A 12381-nucleotide genomic window follows, 5' to 3' on the forward strand; every position below is an offset into this window, starting at 1 on the left:
CGGAGACACTTAAAGACGACTTCACGAACCTTATTGACAGCCTTTTACAATCAGACCGCCGGTTCATCATCTCCGGCCCACTGCCCTGTCCCAGCTTTGGAGACGTCAAATTCAGCCGTGTCCGTCAACTTCATACATGGCTCAAGGGATACTGCTGCTCGCTCAGCGTACCGTTTGTAGACAACTTTATTACCCTCTTCAACCGCCCATACCTCTTCAGACACGATGGAGTACATCCAAACTCTCACGGATCACGTCTTCTCGCCATGAACATGGAACTTGCATTAAACTCCTCCAACGCACTACGAAACTGATGTTTGGTGAGTCCGATTCATTATACTAATGACTGTCACTCTGCTACACAAATTCCTGTAATTATAAGTCATAGACACAGACCCCGTAATCTCTCTGTAACATACAGGAATCTAAACAATTTATTACTGGTTCGGACTCCAATTATCAGTCCCCCACAAAGCCATGCACCTCGAACAATAAAAATGGCTTTATTAAACGTCAGGTCGCTAACGAATAAGTCATTTTTAGTTAATGATCTTATAAGTACACATAACCTAGACTTCACCCTACTGACCGAGACCTGGCTGGATAGAAATGGCGCAGTCGCGCTCATTGAGACTGCACCTCCTAACTTCAAGTTCATCCATACCACTAGATCTGATAAGAGGGGCGGTGGAATAGCTGCTGTCTTCTCTGATATATATAACTGCAAGGAAATCTCCCTCGGGGAATTCACGTCTTTTGAATACCTTGCTGTATCTATACACTGTAGTGCTGCGATTTTAATAATTACTGTCTATCGGCCACCAAAATCTAAATGTGGCTTTCTTGATGAACTCTCTGAGCTACTGTCCAAGGTCTCCACTGACTACGATTGTTTAATTATCTCAGGTGATTTTAATATTCACGTTGACAATCAAACAGACCCTGATGCCAGAAACTTAATTAGCCTACTGGAGGCATTTGACCTCACTCAGCATGTTTCTGGCCCCACCCACAATAAGGGGCATACTCTGGACTTGGTCATATCAGAAGGACTTAATATTTCCGTACCCTGTGTCATGGATGTTGCTATCTCAGATCACTGTTGCATATTTTTTGATGTGTCTGCTTTTCCTGTACAACAGAAGAGTACTCGAACAATCAAAAAACGTACCATCGATAATAACACAATTGAAACCTTTAAGAAAACTGTAAATGAGTTACCGTTGTTCATGGCATCACCAACTGAGGATCCTGTGAACAACTTCAACTCAAAAGTAGGAAATATCATTGACAGCATTGCACCTGTTAAAACTAAAAACATAAAAAAACAAAAAGCCCCCTGGAGAAATGGAGTGGTTGTTAGGCAGTTTAAGAGAAAGTGTCGCCAGGCAGAACGACAGTGGAGAAAGACAAAACTTCAGGTTCACTATGAAATCTACAAGGATAGACTGAGTTACTACAACAAAGAAATTAAACAGGCCAGAGAATCCTTCTTCTCTAAAATCATTAATGAAAATATCAACAATAGTAAAGTGCTCTTCTCTACTGTTGATCGACTTATTAATCCACCTTGTCCAACCCCATCAGAGATGCTGTCCACTACAAAATGTGAGCAATTCGCCACATTCTTCAATAACAAAATTATTGCCATCAGACAGAACATTAGTGCCTCAAGTTCTATAAATGAACCTACCCTCCAGTTCTCCAGGAATATTACTTGTGCCATGTCTCATTTTGACCCTCCAGACCTACAACAACTAGACAATTTTGTTGGGCAGCTCAGGTCCTCCACCTGCTGCTTGGATCCTCTCCCTACCACATTTTTTAAAACTGTTTTTGACTGCTTAGCACCTGAGGTATTGGAAATGATTAACTGCTCTCTTCAGTCAGGTATATTTCCTGCAGCGCTTAAAACAGCTGTCATTAAACCACTTCTGAAGAAGAGTAACCTTGATGCAACAGTTATTGCTAACTACAGGCCCATCTCCAACTTACCTTTCCTCAGCAAAATACTTGAAAAAACAGTTTATTCTCAGCTTAATAACTATCTAACATCAAACAGCCTTCTAGACACTTATCAGTCTGGTTTTCGATCCCACCATAGCACAGAAACAGCACTTATCAAAGTTGTGAACGATCTGCATATAAACACAGACTCCAATAAACTATCTGTTCTTGTGCTTCTGGATCTCAGTGCCGCTTTCGACACTGTTGACCATGACATTTTACTACAGAGGTTAGAAAAATAGGTCGGCCTATCTGGCCCGGTTCTAAACTGGTTCAGATCCTACCTACAGGACAGGCAGTTCTTTGTGTCCATTGGTGACTTTGCCTCGGAAAGAGTGAGTATTATGTGTGGAGTACCCCAAGGTTCGATTCTTGGACCACTACTGTTTAATCTCTATATGCTCCCACTCGCACATGTCATACAGAAACACAAAATAAACTACCACAATTATGCAGATGATTCACAACTGTACATATCCCTATCCCACGATGACCTAGATCCCATACATTCCCTAACTCAGTGTATTGATGATATTAATCTATGGATGTCACAGAACTTTTTACAACTGAACAAAGACAAAACAGAAATACTCATCTTTGGTGCAAAGGCTCAGAGACAGAAAATTGCAGCTCATCTCAGTTCTCTGTCTCTGGAGAGCAAAAGTGAAGCTAGAAATCTGGGTGTAATCATAGACGGCGATCTAAATTTTAAGAGCCATATCAATCAACTCACAAGATCAGCCTTCTACCATCTAAAAAACATTTCAAAACTGAGGGGCTTTCTATCAAAATCAGACTCTGAGAAATTAATTCATGCATTTATAACAAGTAGACTAGACTACTGTAATGGTCTTTTCACCGGCCTCCCGAAATCAGCTGTGCGGCGACTACAGTTAATTCAAAATGCAGCTGCACGCGTTCTCACCGGAACTAAAAAGTCTGAACACATTATGCCGGTTCTTAGATCCCTGCATTGGCTCCCTGTCAAAACTAGAATCGATTTTAAAATTCTACTACTTGTTTACAAAGCTCTAAATGGCCTTGCACCTCAGTATATAACACACATGCTAATTAGATACAAACCAGCAAGAACTCTCAGGTCCACAGGCAGCGGTCTTTTAACCGTCCCTCGTACTAACTCCAAAGCAGGGGATGCTGCCTTTTGTATTTATGCCCCAAGTAGATGGAACGCCCTGCCTGAGGACCTGAGAGAGGCCCCCACACTGAACACCTTTAAAACCAGGTTAAAAACCTTTCTTTTCACAACAATCTATGGCTAAGTTCTTAATGTGTATGTGTGTGTGTGTGTGTGTGTGTGTGTGTGTGTGTGTGTGTGTGTGTGAGTCTGTGTGTGTGTGTTTTGTATATTTTGCCATTGGCATATTCTGCACTGATTCTTGTGTAACTGCACTAACACTTGTTGATGCATATTGCATATGCATACTGTATTGTCTTTTTATGTAAAGCACATTGTGTTGCCCTGTGTATGAAATGTGCTGTATAAATAAATTTGACTTGACTTGACTTAACCATATAGAACCATATAGAACCATAAGAACCATATAGAACCATAAGAACCATAAGAACCATATAGAACCATAAGAACAATATAGAACCATATAGAACCATAAGAACCATATAGAACCATAAGAACCATAAGAACCATATAGAACCATAAGAACCATATAGAACCATAAGAACCATATAGAACCATAATAACCATATAGAACCATAAGAACCATAAGAACCATATAGAACCATAAGAACCATATAGAACCATATCGAACCATATAGAACCATAAGAACCATATAGAACCATAAGAACCTTGTGATTGGTTCAAATAAAATGGTAAATTTGAATCAAATATTCTTTAAAGAGTCTCTCTGTAATTTCTGGTCCAGTGCTGCCCTCTATTGTTCAGTGTTGTCATGACAACAACACTCTACCCTCCACAGAGTGTTGTTGTCATGACAACACTCTGCCCTCTGCAGGGTGTTGTCATGACAACACTCTGCCCTCCATCATCAGCATGGTGGGCAGGTTGGACTCATTTCACTGTTGGGGAAATTAAACAGAAACATTTCTCAAGAGCATTTCCTGAACCAAAGGTTCTGTTGTGTTAATATAGAGGAAAGCTGTTGTGTTAATATAGAGGAAACCTGTTGTGTTAATATAGAGGAAAGCTGTTGTGTTAATATAGAGGAAAGCTGTTGTGTTAATATAGAGGAAACCTGTTGTGTTAATATAGAGGAAAGCTGTTGTGTTAATAAAGAGGAAAGCTGTTGTGTTAATATAGAGGAAAGCTGTTGTGTTAATATAGAGGAAAGCTGTTGTGTTAATAAAGAGGAAACCTGTTGCGTTAATATAGAGGAAACCTGTTGCGTTAATATAGAGGAAACCTGTTGCGTTAATAAAGAGGAAAGCTGTTGTGTTAATATAGAGGAAAGCTGTTGCGTTAATAAAGAGGAAAGCTGTTGTGTTAATAAAGAGGAAACCTGTTGCGTTAATAAAGAGGAAAGCTGTTGTGTTAATATAGAGGAAAGCTGTTGCGTTAATAAAGAGGAAAGCTGTTGTGTTAATAAAGAGGAAACCTGTTGCGTTAATAAAGAGGAAACCTGTTGCGTTAATAAAGAGGAAAGCTGTTGCGTTAATATAGAGGAAACCTGTTGCGTTAATATAGAGGAAACCTGTTGCGTTAATAAAGAGGAAAGCTGTTGCGTTAATATAGAGGAAACCTGTTGTGTTAATAAAGAGGAAACCTGTTGCGTTAATAAAGAGGAAACCTGTTGCGTTAATAAAGAGGAAAGCTGTTGCGTTAATATACAGGAAAGCTGTTGCGTTAATATAGAGGAAAGCTGTTGTGTTAATATAGAGGAAACCTGTTGCGTTAATATAGAGGAAACCTGTTGCGTTAATAAAGAGGAAAGCTGTTGTGTTAATAAAGAGGAAACCTGTTGCGTTAATATAGAGGAAAGCTGTTGTGTTAATAAAGAGGAAACCTGTTGCGTTAATATAGAGGAAAGCTGTTGTGTTAATATAGAGGAAAGCTGTTGTGTTAATAAAGAGGAAAGCTGTTGTGTTAATATACAGGAAAGCTGTTGTGTTAATATAGAGGAAACCTGTTGTGTTAATAAAGAGGAAAGCTGTTGTGTTAATATACAGGAAAGCTGTTGTGTTAATATAGAGGAAAGCTGTTGCGTTAATAAAGAGGAAACCTGTTGCGTTAATATAGAGGAAAGCTGTTGTGTTAATATAGAGGAAAGCTGTTGTGTTAATAAAGAGGAAAGCTGTTGTGTTAATATAGAGGAAAGCTGTTGTGTTAATAAAGAGGAAAGCTGTTGTGTTAATAAAGAGGAAAGCTGTTGTGTTAATATAGAGGAAAGCTGTTGTGTTAATAAAGAGGAAACCTGTTGCGTTAATATAGAGGAAAGCTGTTGTGTTAATATAGAGGAAAGCTGTTGTGTTAATATACAGGAAAGCTGTTGTGTTAATAAAGAGGAAAGCTGTTGTGTTAATATAGAGGAAAGCTGTTGTGTTAATATAGAGGAAAGCTGTTGTGTTAATATACAGGAAAGCTGTTGTGTTAATAAAGAGGAAAGCTGTTGTGTTAATATACAGGAAAGCTGTTGTGTTAATAAAGAGGAAAGCTGTTGTGTTAATAAAGAGGAAACCTGTTGTGTTAATAAAGAGGAAAGCTGTTGTGTTAATATACAGGAAAGCTGTTGTGTTAATAAAGAGGAAAGCTGTTGTGTTAATAAAGAGGAAACCTGTTGCGTTAATATAGAGGAAAGCTGTTGTGTTAATATAGAGGAAAGCTGTTGTGTTAATAAAGAGGAAAGCTGTTGTGTTAATAAAGAGGAAACCTGTTGTGTTAATATAGAGGAAAGCTGTTGCGTTAATAAAGAGGAAAGCTGTTGTGTTAATATACAGGAAAGCTGTTGTGTTAATAAAGAGGAAAGCTGTTGTGTTAATAAAGAGGAAACCTGTTGTGTTAATAAAGAGGAAAGCTGTTGTGTTAATATACAGGAAAGCTGTTGTGTTAATAAAGAGGAAAGCTGTTGTGTTAATATACAGGAAAGCTGTTGTGTTAATAAAGAGGAAAGCTGTTGTGTTAATAAAGAGGAAACCTGTTGTGTTAATAAAGAGGAAAGCTGTTGTGTTAATATACAGGAAAGCTGTTGTGTTAATAAAGAGGAAAGCTGTTGTGTTAATATACAGGAAAGCTGTTGTGTTAATAAAGAGGAAAGCTGTTGTGTTAATAAAGAGGAAACCTGTTGTGTTAATAAAGAGGAAAGCTGTTGTGTTAATATACAGGAAAGCTGTTGTGTTAATAAAGAGGAAAGCTGTTGTGTTAATAAAGAGGAAACCTGTTGCGTTAATATAGAGGAAAGCTGTTGTGTTAATATAGAGGAAACCTGTTGCGTTAATATAGAGGAAAGCTGTTGTGTTAATAAAGAGGAAAGCTGTTGTGTTAATAAAGAGGAAACCTGTTGTGTTAATATAGAGGAAAGCTGTTGCGTTAATAAAGAGGAAAGCTGTTGTGTTAATATACAGGAAAGCTGTTGTGTTAATAAAGAGGAAAGCTGTTGTGTTAATAAAGAGGAAACCTGTTGTGTTAATAAAGAGGAAAGCTGTTGTGTTAATATAGAGGAAAGCTGTTGTGTTAATATAGAGGAAAGCTGTTGTGTTAATATAGAGGAAAGCTGTTGTGTTAATAAAGAGGAAAGCTGTTGTGTTAATAAAGAGGAAACCTGTTGTGTTAATATAGAGGAAAGCTGTTGCGTTAATAAAGAGGAAAGCTGTTGTGTTAATATACAGGAAAGCTGTTGTGTTAATAAAGAGGAAAGCTGTTGTGTTAATAAAGAGGAAACCTGTTGTGTTAATAAAGAGGAAAGCTGTTGTGTTAATATACAGGAAAGCTGTTGTGTTAATAAAGAGGAAAGCTGTTGTGTTAATATACAGGAAAGCTGTTGTGTTAATAAAGAGGAAAGCTGTTGTGTTAATAAAGAGGAAACCTGTTGTGTTAATAAAGAGGAAAGCTGTTGTGTTAATATACAGGAAAGCTGTTGTGTTAATAAAGAGGAAAGCTGTTGTGTTAATAAAGAGGAAACCTGTTGCGTTAATATAGAGGAAAGCTGTTGTGTTAATATAGAGGAAAGCTGTTGTGTTAATAAAGAGGAAAGCTGTTGTGTTAATATAGAGGAAAGCTGTTGCGTTAATAAAGAGGAAACCTGTTGCGTTAATATAGAGGAAAGCTGTTGTGTTAATAAAGAGGAAAGCTGTTGCGTTAATATAGAGGAAACCTGTTGTGTTAATAAAGAGGAAAGCTGTTGTGTTAATATACAGGAAAGCTGTTGTGTTAATAAAGAGGAAAGCTGTTGTGTTAATAAAGAGGAAACCTGTTGTGTTAATAAAGAGGAAAGCTGTTGTGTTAATATACAGGAAAGCTGTTGTGTTAATAAAGAGGAAAGCTGTTGTGTTAATAAAGAGGAAACCTGTTGTGTTAATAAAGAGGAAAGCTGTTGTGTTAATAAAGAGGAAACCTGTTGTGTTAATAAAGAGGAAAGCTGTTGTGTTAATATAGAGGAAAGCTGTTGTGTTAATAAAGAGTCACTTCCCCGGAGCACAAACAGTCCGGTCCGTTAAACTTCAAGCTGTGGAGAATTCTACAAGCTGGATTTACCAGAATCCCACACAGATTAGTAATAAAGTCTGAAGTTATGTTTTCTGATGTGTGTTTTGCCTCGGTGAAGCAGCCAAGGCAATTTAATGAAGCCGAGCGTTAGTTCAGGCAGGATACGGACCAGTCATCTACCAGCTGACTGCTGCCCACCAATCACAGTCCATTCTCATAACGAGGCGCTCTATTTAAATGACTTCCTCTTACAGAGGTTCTTAAACCTCTGATCAGTAAAGCTTCATGTGATGAGAGTGAAGCTGATTTTTCTTTAGCCTAGTTCCCATCTTTGTGCTCAACATGTCTCTCCTCAGTCCAGAAGAGGATCACTCCCGTACTCCGTCTGAATATCGGCCCGAGACAGAACGGGTTCTATGATCAGTACCATCTGTAGATCTGGTCTGGCAGGTAAAAACCTTCCGTCCACCAACATCTGGCCTGTGGTTAGCCTTCTGGAAGCTCTTTGTGCTCGTAATATCAGCCAGACACCGAGAGCGCTTCCAGCTTTCACTGAAAAGATCCCGGACCGCGATCCTCCCTCCGCTCCGGCTTCTGGTCGAGGAAACGTTCGTCAAACAGGAAGTACTGCGCTCGCCCTCCTCCGCCCCCCCGGCCAAGAATAAGAAAGGCAAGAATCCAAAACCGGACACGGATGGAGACCCGGCGCTCGATAACACCCCGAGCAACGACACGCCACTGCACAGAACTCTGGGAAACGCAGTTCAGCCGGGAGTGCCCGGCGATCTCTCCCCAACTAAGGAATCAGATCCTTACAGGTAAAGATATTAACTTGGTAAAAATATTGCTGTGCTGTGCAGAGACGAGTGACAGACACCTGGAGGTTTCAGTCTTAAAGTCCTTAAAGACAGAGACTGTCCAGGAGCCTTCGGAGTTTATAGAGACACTAAAGTCTTTCCTGATTGAGGATTGAATCGGATACATATTTGGCTATCATATCCAATCTGGCTATTCCCTATGGGACCACTCTCATATATGAATATCATAAATCATTCTCTGCAAAAGCAGCAACGTACATTCAGAAATTTAACCGGAGGTTGTGTGGAAGAATTGTGTGTCTATACATGCAGTGCACCACTCTGCCTGTAGGTGTCACTGCAGGCTGGTTGTATGTAAGATTCTACTTCCTGTACTAGCTCCACCCCCGAGCAAGAACAAATACCGATCGGTGTCTAGCGTCCGGTGAGAGAGATTCATTTAGTTACTAAGGCAAAGGTCGTAAAATAAATCAGAACCAACATCAGTCAACTGAGAGTCGACTCGACAGTCGGGTCGTCCATCTTGGATCCGGACCTCATGAGCTCGGCTTGGCTGCTGCTTCCTCCTTCACAGTGGAACCTCTTCGTTGTCAGGTGTTGGGTTAGGGTTCGTAATAAAATGTATTTTTCTGTCAGATTGACCTTTCCCACTGAGCAAAGACAGGATTTCAAGGTCGCCTAGACGGCTCTGGGCCATTTAGACGTGTTTTAAACGTCTGATCAGCGTAAGACTGTTCAGTGGGTCGGAGTAGACAGAACAGCTGATCCACTGGTCGTGTTTGGCAGGTTGGGGTTCGGGGGATTTGCTGCACCTTCAGCAGCCTGCTGGGTGAGCAGGGAGCAGCTGGTGCAGAGCCACAACCGCCAAACAGAACTGTAATACCATTTGTTTATCTTGTTTATCTTGTTTATCTTGTGACTAAAGTGTTCCTCTATTCCTACACATTTAACCACTACTGCTTCTTAAAGGGTTCTTCACAGCAGCATAAAGGTTCTGTGTAGAACCTTCAGCACATAGTGTTCTGCTGTGGTGTGACACTTAAGAACCAGTTTCTGGTCCTAAAGAGAACCTTTTGAAGTTTGTCCCTCTGGGTACCTGTAGTCGCCTGCAGAGCGCCTGCAGGTTCTCGCTGTTCAGAGCGTCGACCCGCCGCTGGTACTCCGCTGTGGACACCACCTGTAAACAGGAAGTACAGTCAGATCAACAGGAAGTACTGTCAGATCAACAGGAAGTACAGTCAGATCAACAGGAAGTACAGTCAGATCAACAGGAAGTATAGTCAGATCAACAGGAAGTACAGTCAGATCAACAGGAAGTATAGTCAGATCAACAGGAAGTACAGTCAGATCAACCAATGACCACCTGTCACACAGGAAGTAGAGTTAAAACCAAGTCACCATTTAACTAACCATGGTAACCTATATGTAGACTGATATATGTATGATGTATAAATGTAGAAAAGGGTAAAAGGTCAAAGACATTTAAAATGTCCCCCCCCCCCCCCCCCCCCCCCCACACACACACACACACACACACATACACACACACACACACACACACACACACACCACACACACACACACACACACACACACACACCACACACACACACACACACACACACACCCCCCTCCCACCTCCCAGTCTTTGGAGGTGATGTCAGGTACTGGTGGTTGGTCCGACCCAGGCTCCGCCTCCTGGTTCTTCTTGACGACCACAAATCCCCTCCGGCGACCCGCTGGCCCCGCCCCTCCGTCTGGCCCCGCCCCTCCGTCTGGCCCCGCCCCTCCCTCTGGCCCCGCCCCTCCCTCCTCAGTGAAGCTGTCTGGACTCCAGTGGATGAAGAAGGAGAGCAGCTGGTCCGACCTGCAGGAGAACAACTGTAACCTCCATTCATTTTCAATGTGTGTGTGTGTGTGTGTGTGTGTGTGTGTGTGTGTGTGTGTGTGTGTGTGTGTGTGTGTGTGTGTGTGTGTGCACCTCTCTGCCGGCATGGTGAACCAGTACTGGTGTGTGTGGCGGTGCTGCTGGGCGTAGCGCTGCATGGCGGCGCTGGACGGAGAAACAAACGTCTTCATCATCGGACGACCGACACGAACACACAGGAACCTCAGCTCCTTCCTCCTCTTCGTCTTCCTCACCTGCTCCTCCTCCTCCTCCTCCTCCTCCTGCAGAGCTGGGAGAGGGGGGGGGGTTAGAGGGAAATACAGACAGGATGCTTCCTCTTTCCTTGCTCCCTAACTAGGAAGCTAGACAGTAGAGACGTCATCTCTAGCTAAACCTCCATCTAACCTGAAGTCATGTGACTCTCTGTCATGTGATGATGTCATGTGACTCTCTGTCATGTGATGAAGTCATGTGACTCTCTGTCATGTGATGAAGTCATGTGACTCTCTGTCATGTGATGAAGTCATGTGACTCTCTGTCATGTGATGAAGTCATGTGACTCTGTTGAGTTTCACATCAGACTGAATTGAAAGTGTTTGATTCTGTTCTGTCTCCATGACTGTTAGCGAATGCTGAGGAAGTTTTGTTCTTCGCTGGTGTTGCAAGGTATTGTGGGATTTCCTGCTCCACCTGAGGAACCGCTGCTTCCTCCAAAATCGGCCGGAGCAAGGAACCTTAAAAGGAACCTTAGAAGGAACCTTAGAAGGAACCTTCCTATGTGTCCTACCTGAAGGAGACAGAACGGCTTCCTTGAGTTTCAAACTAGTTCAGTCATTTCTCCAGCTGCGGTGTCACATGACACAAAATCACAGATAAAAAAACACTTCTGACAAACTGATCATTAATTAGATCTTCATGTCAGCAGCACAGATGCATCATGGGACTGCAAGTCTCACTGTATATGAATATATTTAACTCTACCTTCTCTACTTCCTGCTTCCTTCTCTCGCTCCTCCTGTTTGCCCATGCTATCCTCCCTGGTGGTCAGCTGACCCCCGTCTGGCTGCTGATTGGCTGATTGGGTCCTCAGCGTGCCGAGCTGGTCAGACTGCTTCAGGTGAACAGAAGGAACATCATCCGGTTCTGGTTCCAGTTCTGGGTGTGGTTCTGGTTCCGGTTTTGGTTTTGGTTCTGGTTCTGGTTCTGATTCCAGGTCCTCCTCCCCTGTTGGCTCCGCCCCCTGCTGGTCTGGACCAGCTGCTGCAGCTCTGGGAGCAGAAAACACAAAGTCAACTAGACAATACTACGAGTGATCCAGTCAGTGATCCAGTCAGTGATCCAGTCAATGATCCAGTCAGTGATCCAGTCAGTGATCCAGTCAGTCAGTCAGTCAGCAAACCAGTCAGTGATCCAGTCAGCGATCCAGTCAGTGAACCAGTCAGTGATCCAGTCAGTGATCCAGTCAGTGATCCAGTCCGTGAACCAGTCAGTGAACCAGTCAGTGATCCAGTCTGTAAACCAGTCAGTGATCCAGTCAGTGAACCAGTCAGTGAACCAGTCAGTGATCCAGTCAGTGAACCAGTCAGTGATCCAGTCAGTGATCCAGTCAGTGAACCAGTCAGTGATCCAGTCAGTGATCCAGTCAGCGATCCAGTCAGTATCTACCTGCTGGAGGCCTGCTGGATTCCTGGGTGTTTCCAGGCGTTCTGCCCTGCGGCATGCTGGGAAGGCGTGCGATGTGTCGGTTCAGTGTCGTCTTCCAGGAGCGAGACCTCCGACTCGGGGAAAACGTCTTCGGACAGCGAGGCTTCGGTAGAGCCGACGCTCTCATTGGCTCGCGTGCCTGAGTCCAGGCGTGTCATCGGAGCGGGATCCGCGGTGGGCGGAGCCAGCTCCAGGTCGCTATGGAAACACACACAGTAACTTTAACTTGAACTTTCCTTTCCGCCTTACTGTGCCTCAGAACGGCCGACCGATCGGAAGCGGACACTCACTGTGGGACCTGACCTCTGACCCCGGGGTCGGTGACCTC

General features: G+C 42.6%; 1 protein-coding gene across 1 annotated transcript in view; it reads right to left on the minus strand.

Annotated features, from left to right (window-relative positions):
- LOC139639635 (oxidation resistance protein 1-like) overlaps window positions 1–12211 on the minus strand; it is a 22787-nt gene extending 10576 nt beyond the window's left edge. The window contains exons 1-5 of the mRNA XM_071513773.1: window positions 12015–12211; window positions 11331–11617; window positions 10443–10638; window positions 10100–10328; window positions 9558–9638 (exon numbers count right to left, since the gene is read on the minus strand). Of these exons, the coding sequence (XP_071369874.1) occupies window positions 9558–9638; window positions 10100–10328; window positions 10443–10638; window positions 11331–11617; window positions 12015–12211 (990 nt within the window). The remainder of the gene's footprint in view (window positions 1–9557; window positions 9639–10099; window positions 10329–10442; window positions 10639–11330; window positions 11618–12014) is intronic.
- Between the last annotated feature and the right edge of the window lie 170 nt (window positions 12212–12381).

The sequence above is a fragment of the Centroberyx affinis genome, unplaced genomic scaffold (assembly GCF_046629955.1).
Source record: "Centroberyx affinis isolate AG114_WGS23_722 - 3 ecotype Tasmania unplaced genomic scaffold, CSIRO-AGI_Caff_v1 ptg007514l_1, whole genome shotgun sequence".
Lineage (NCBI taxonomy): Eukaryota > Metazoa > Chordata > Actinopteri > Beryciformes > Berycidae > Centroberyx > Centroberyx affinis.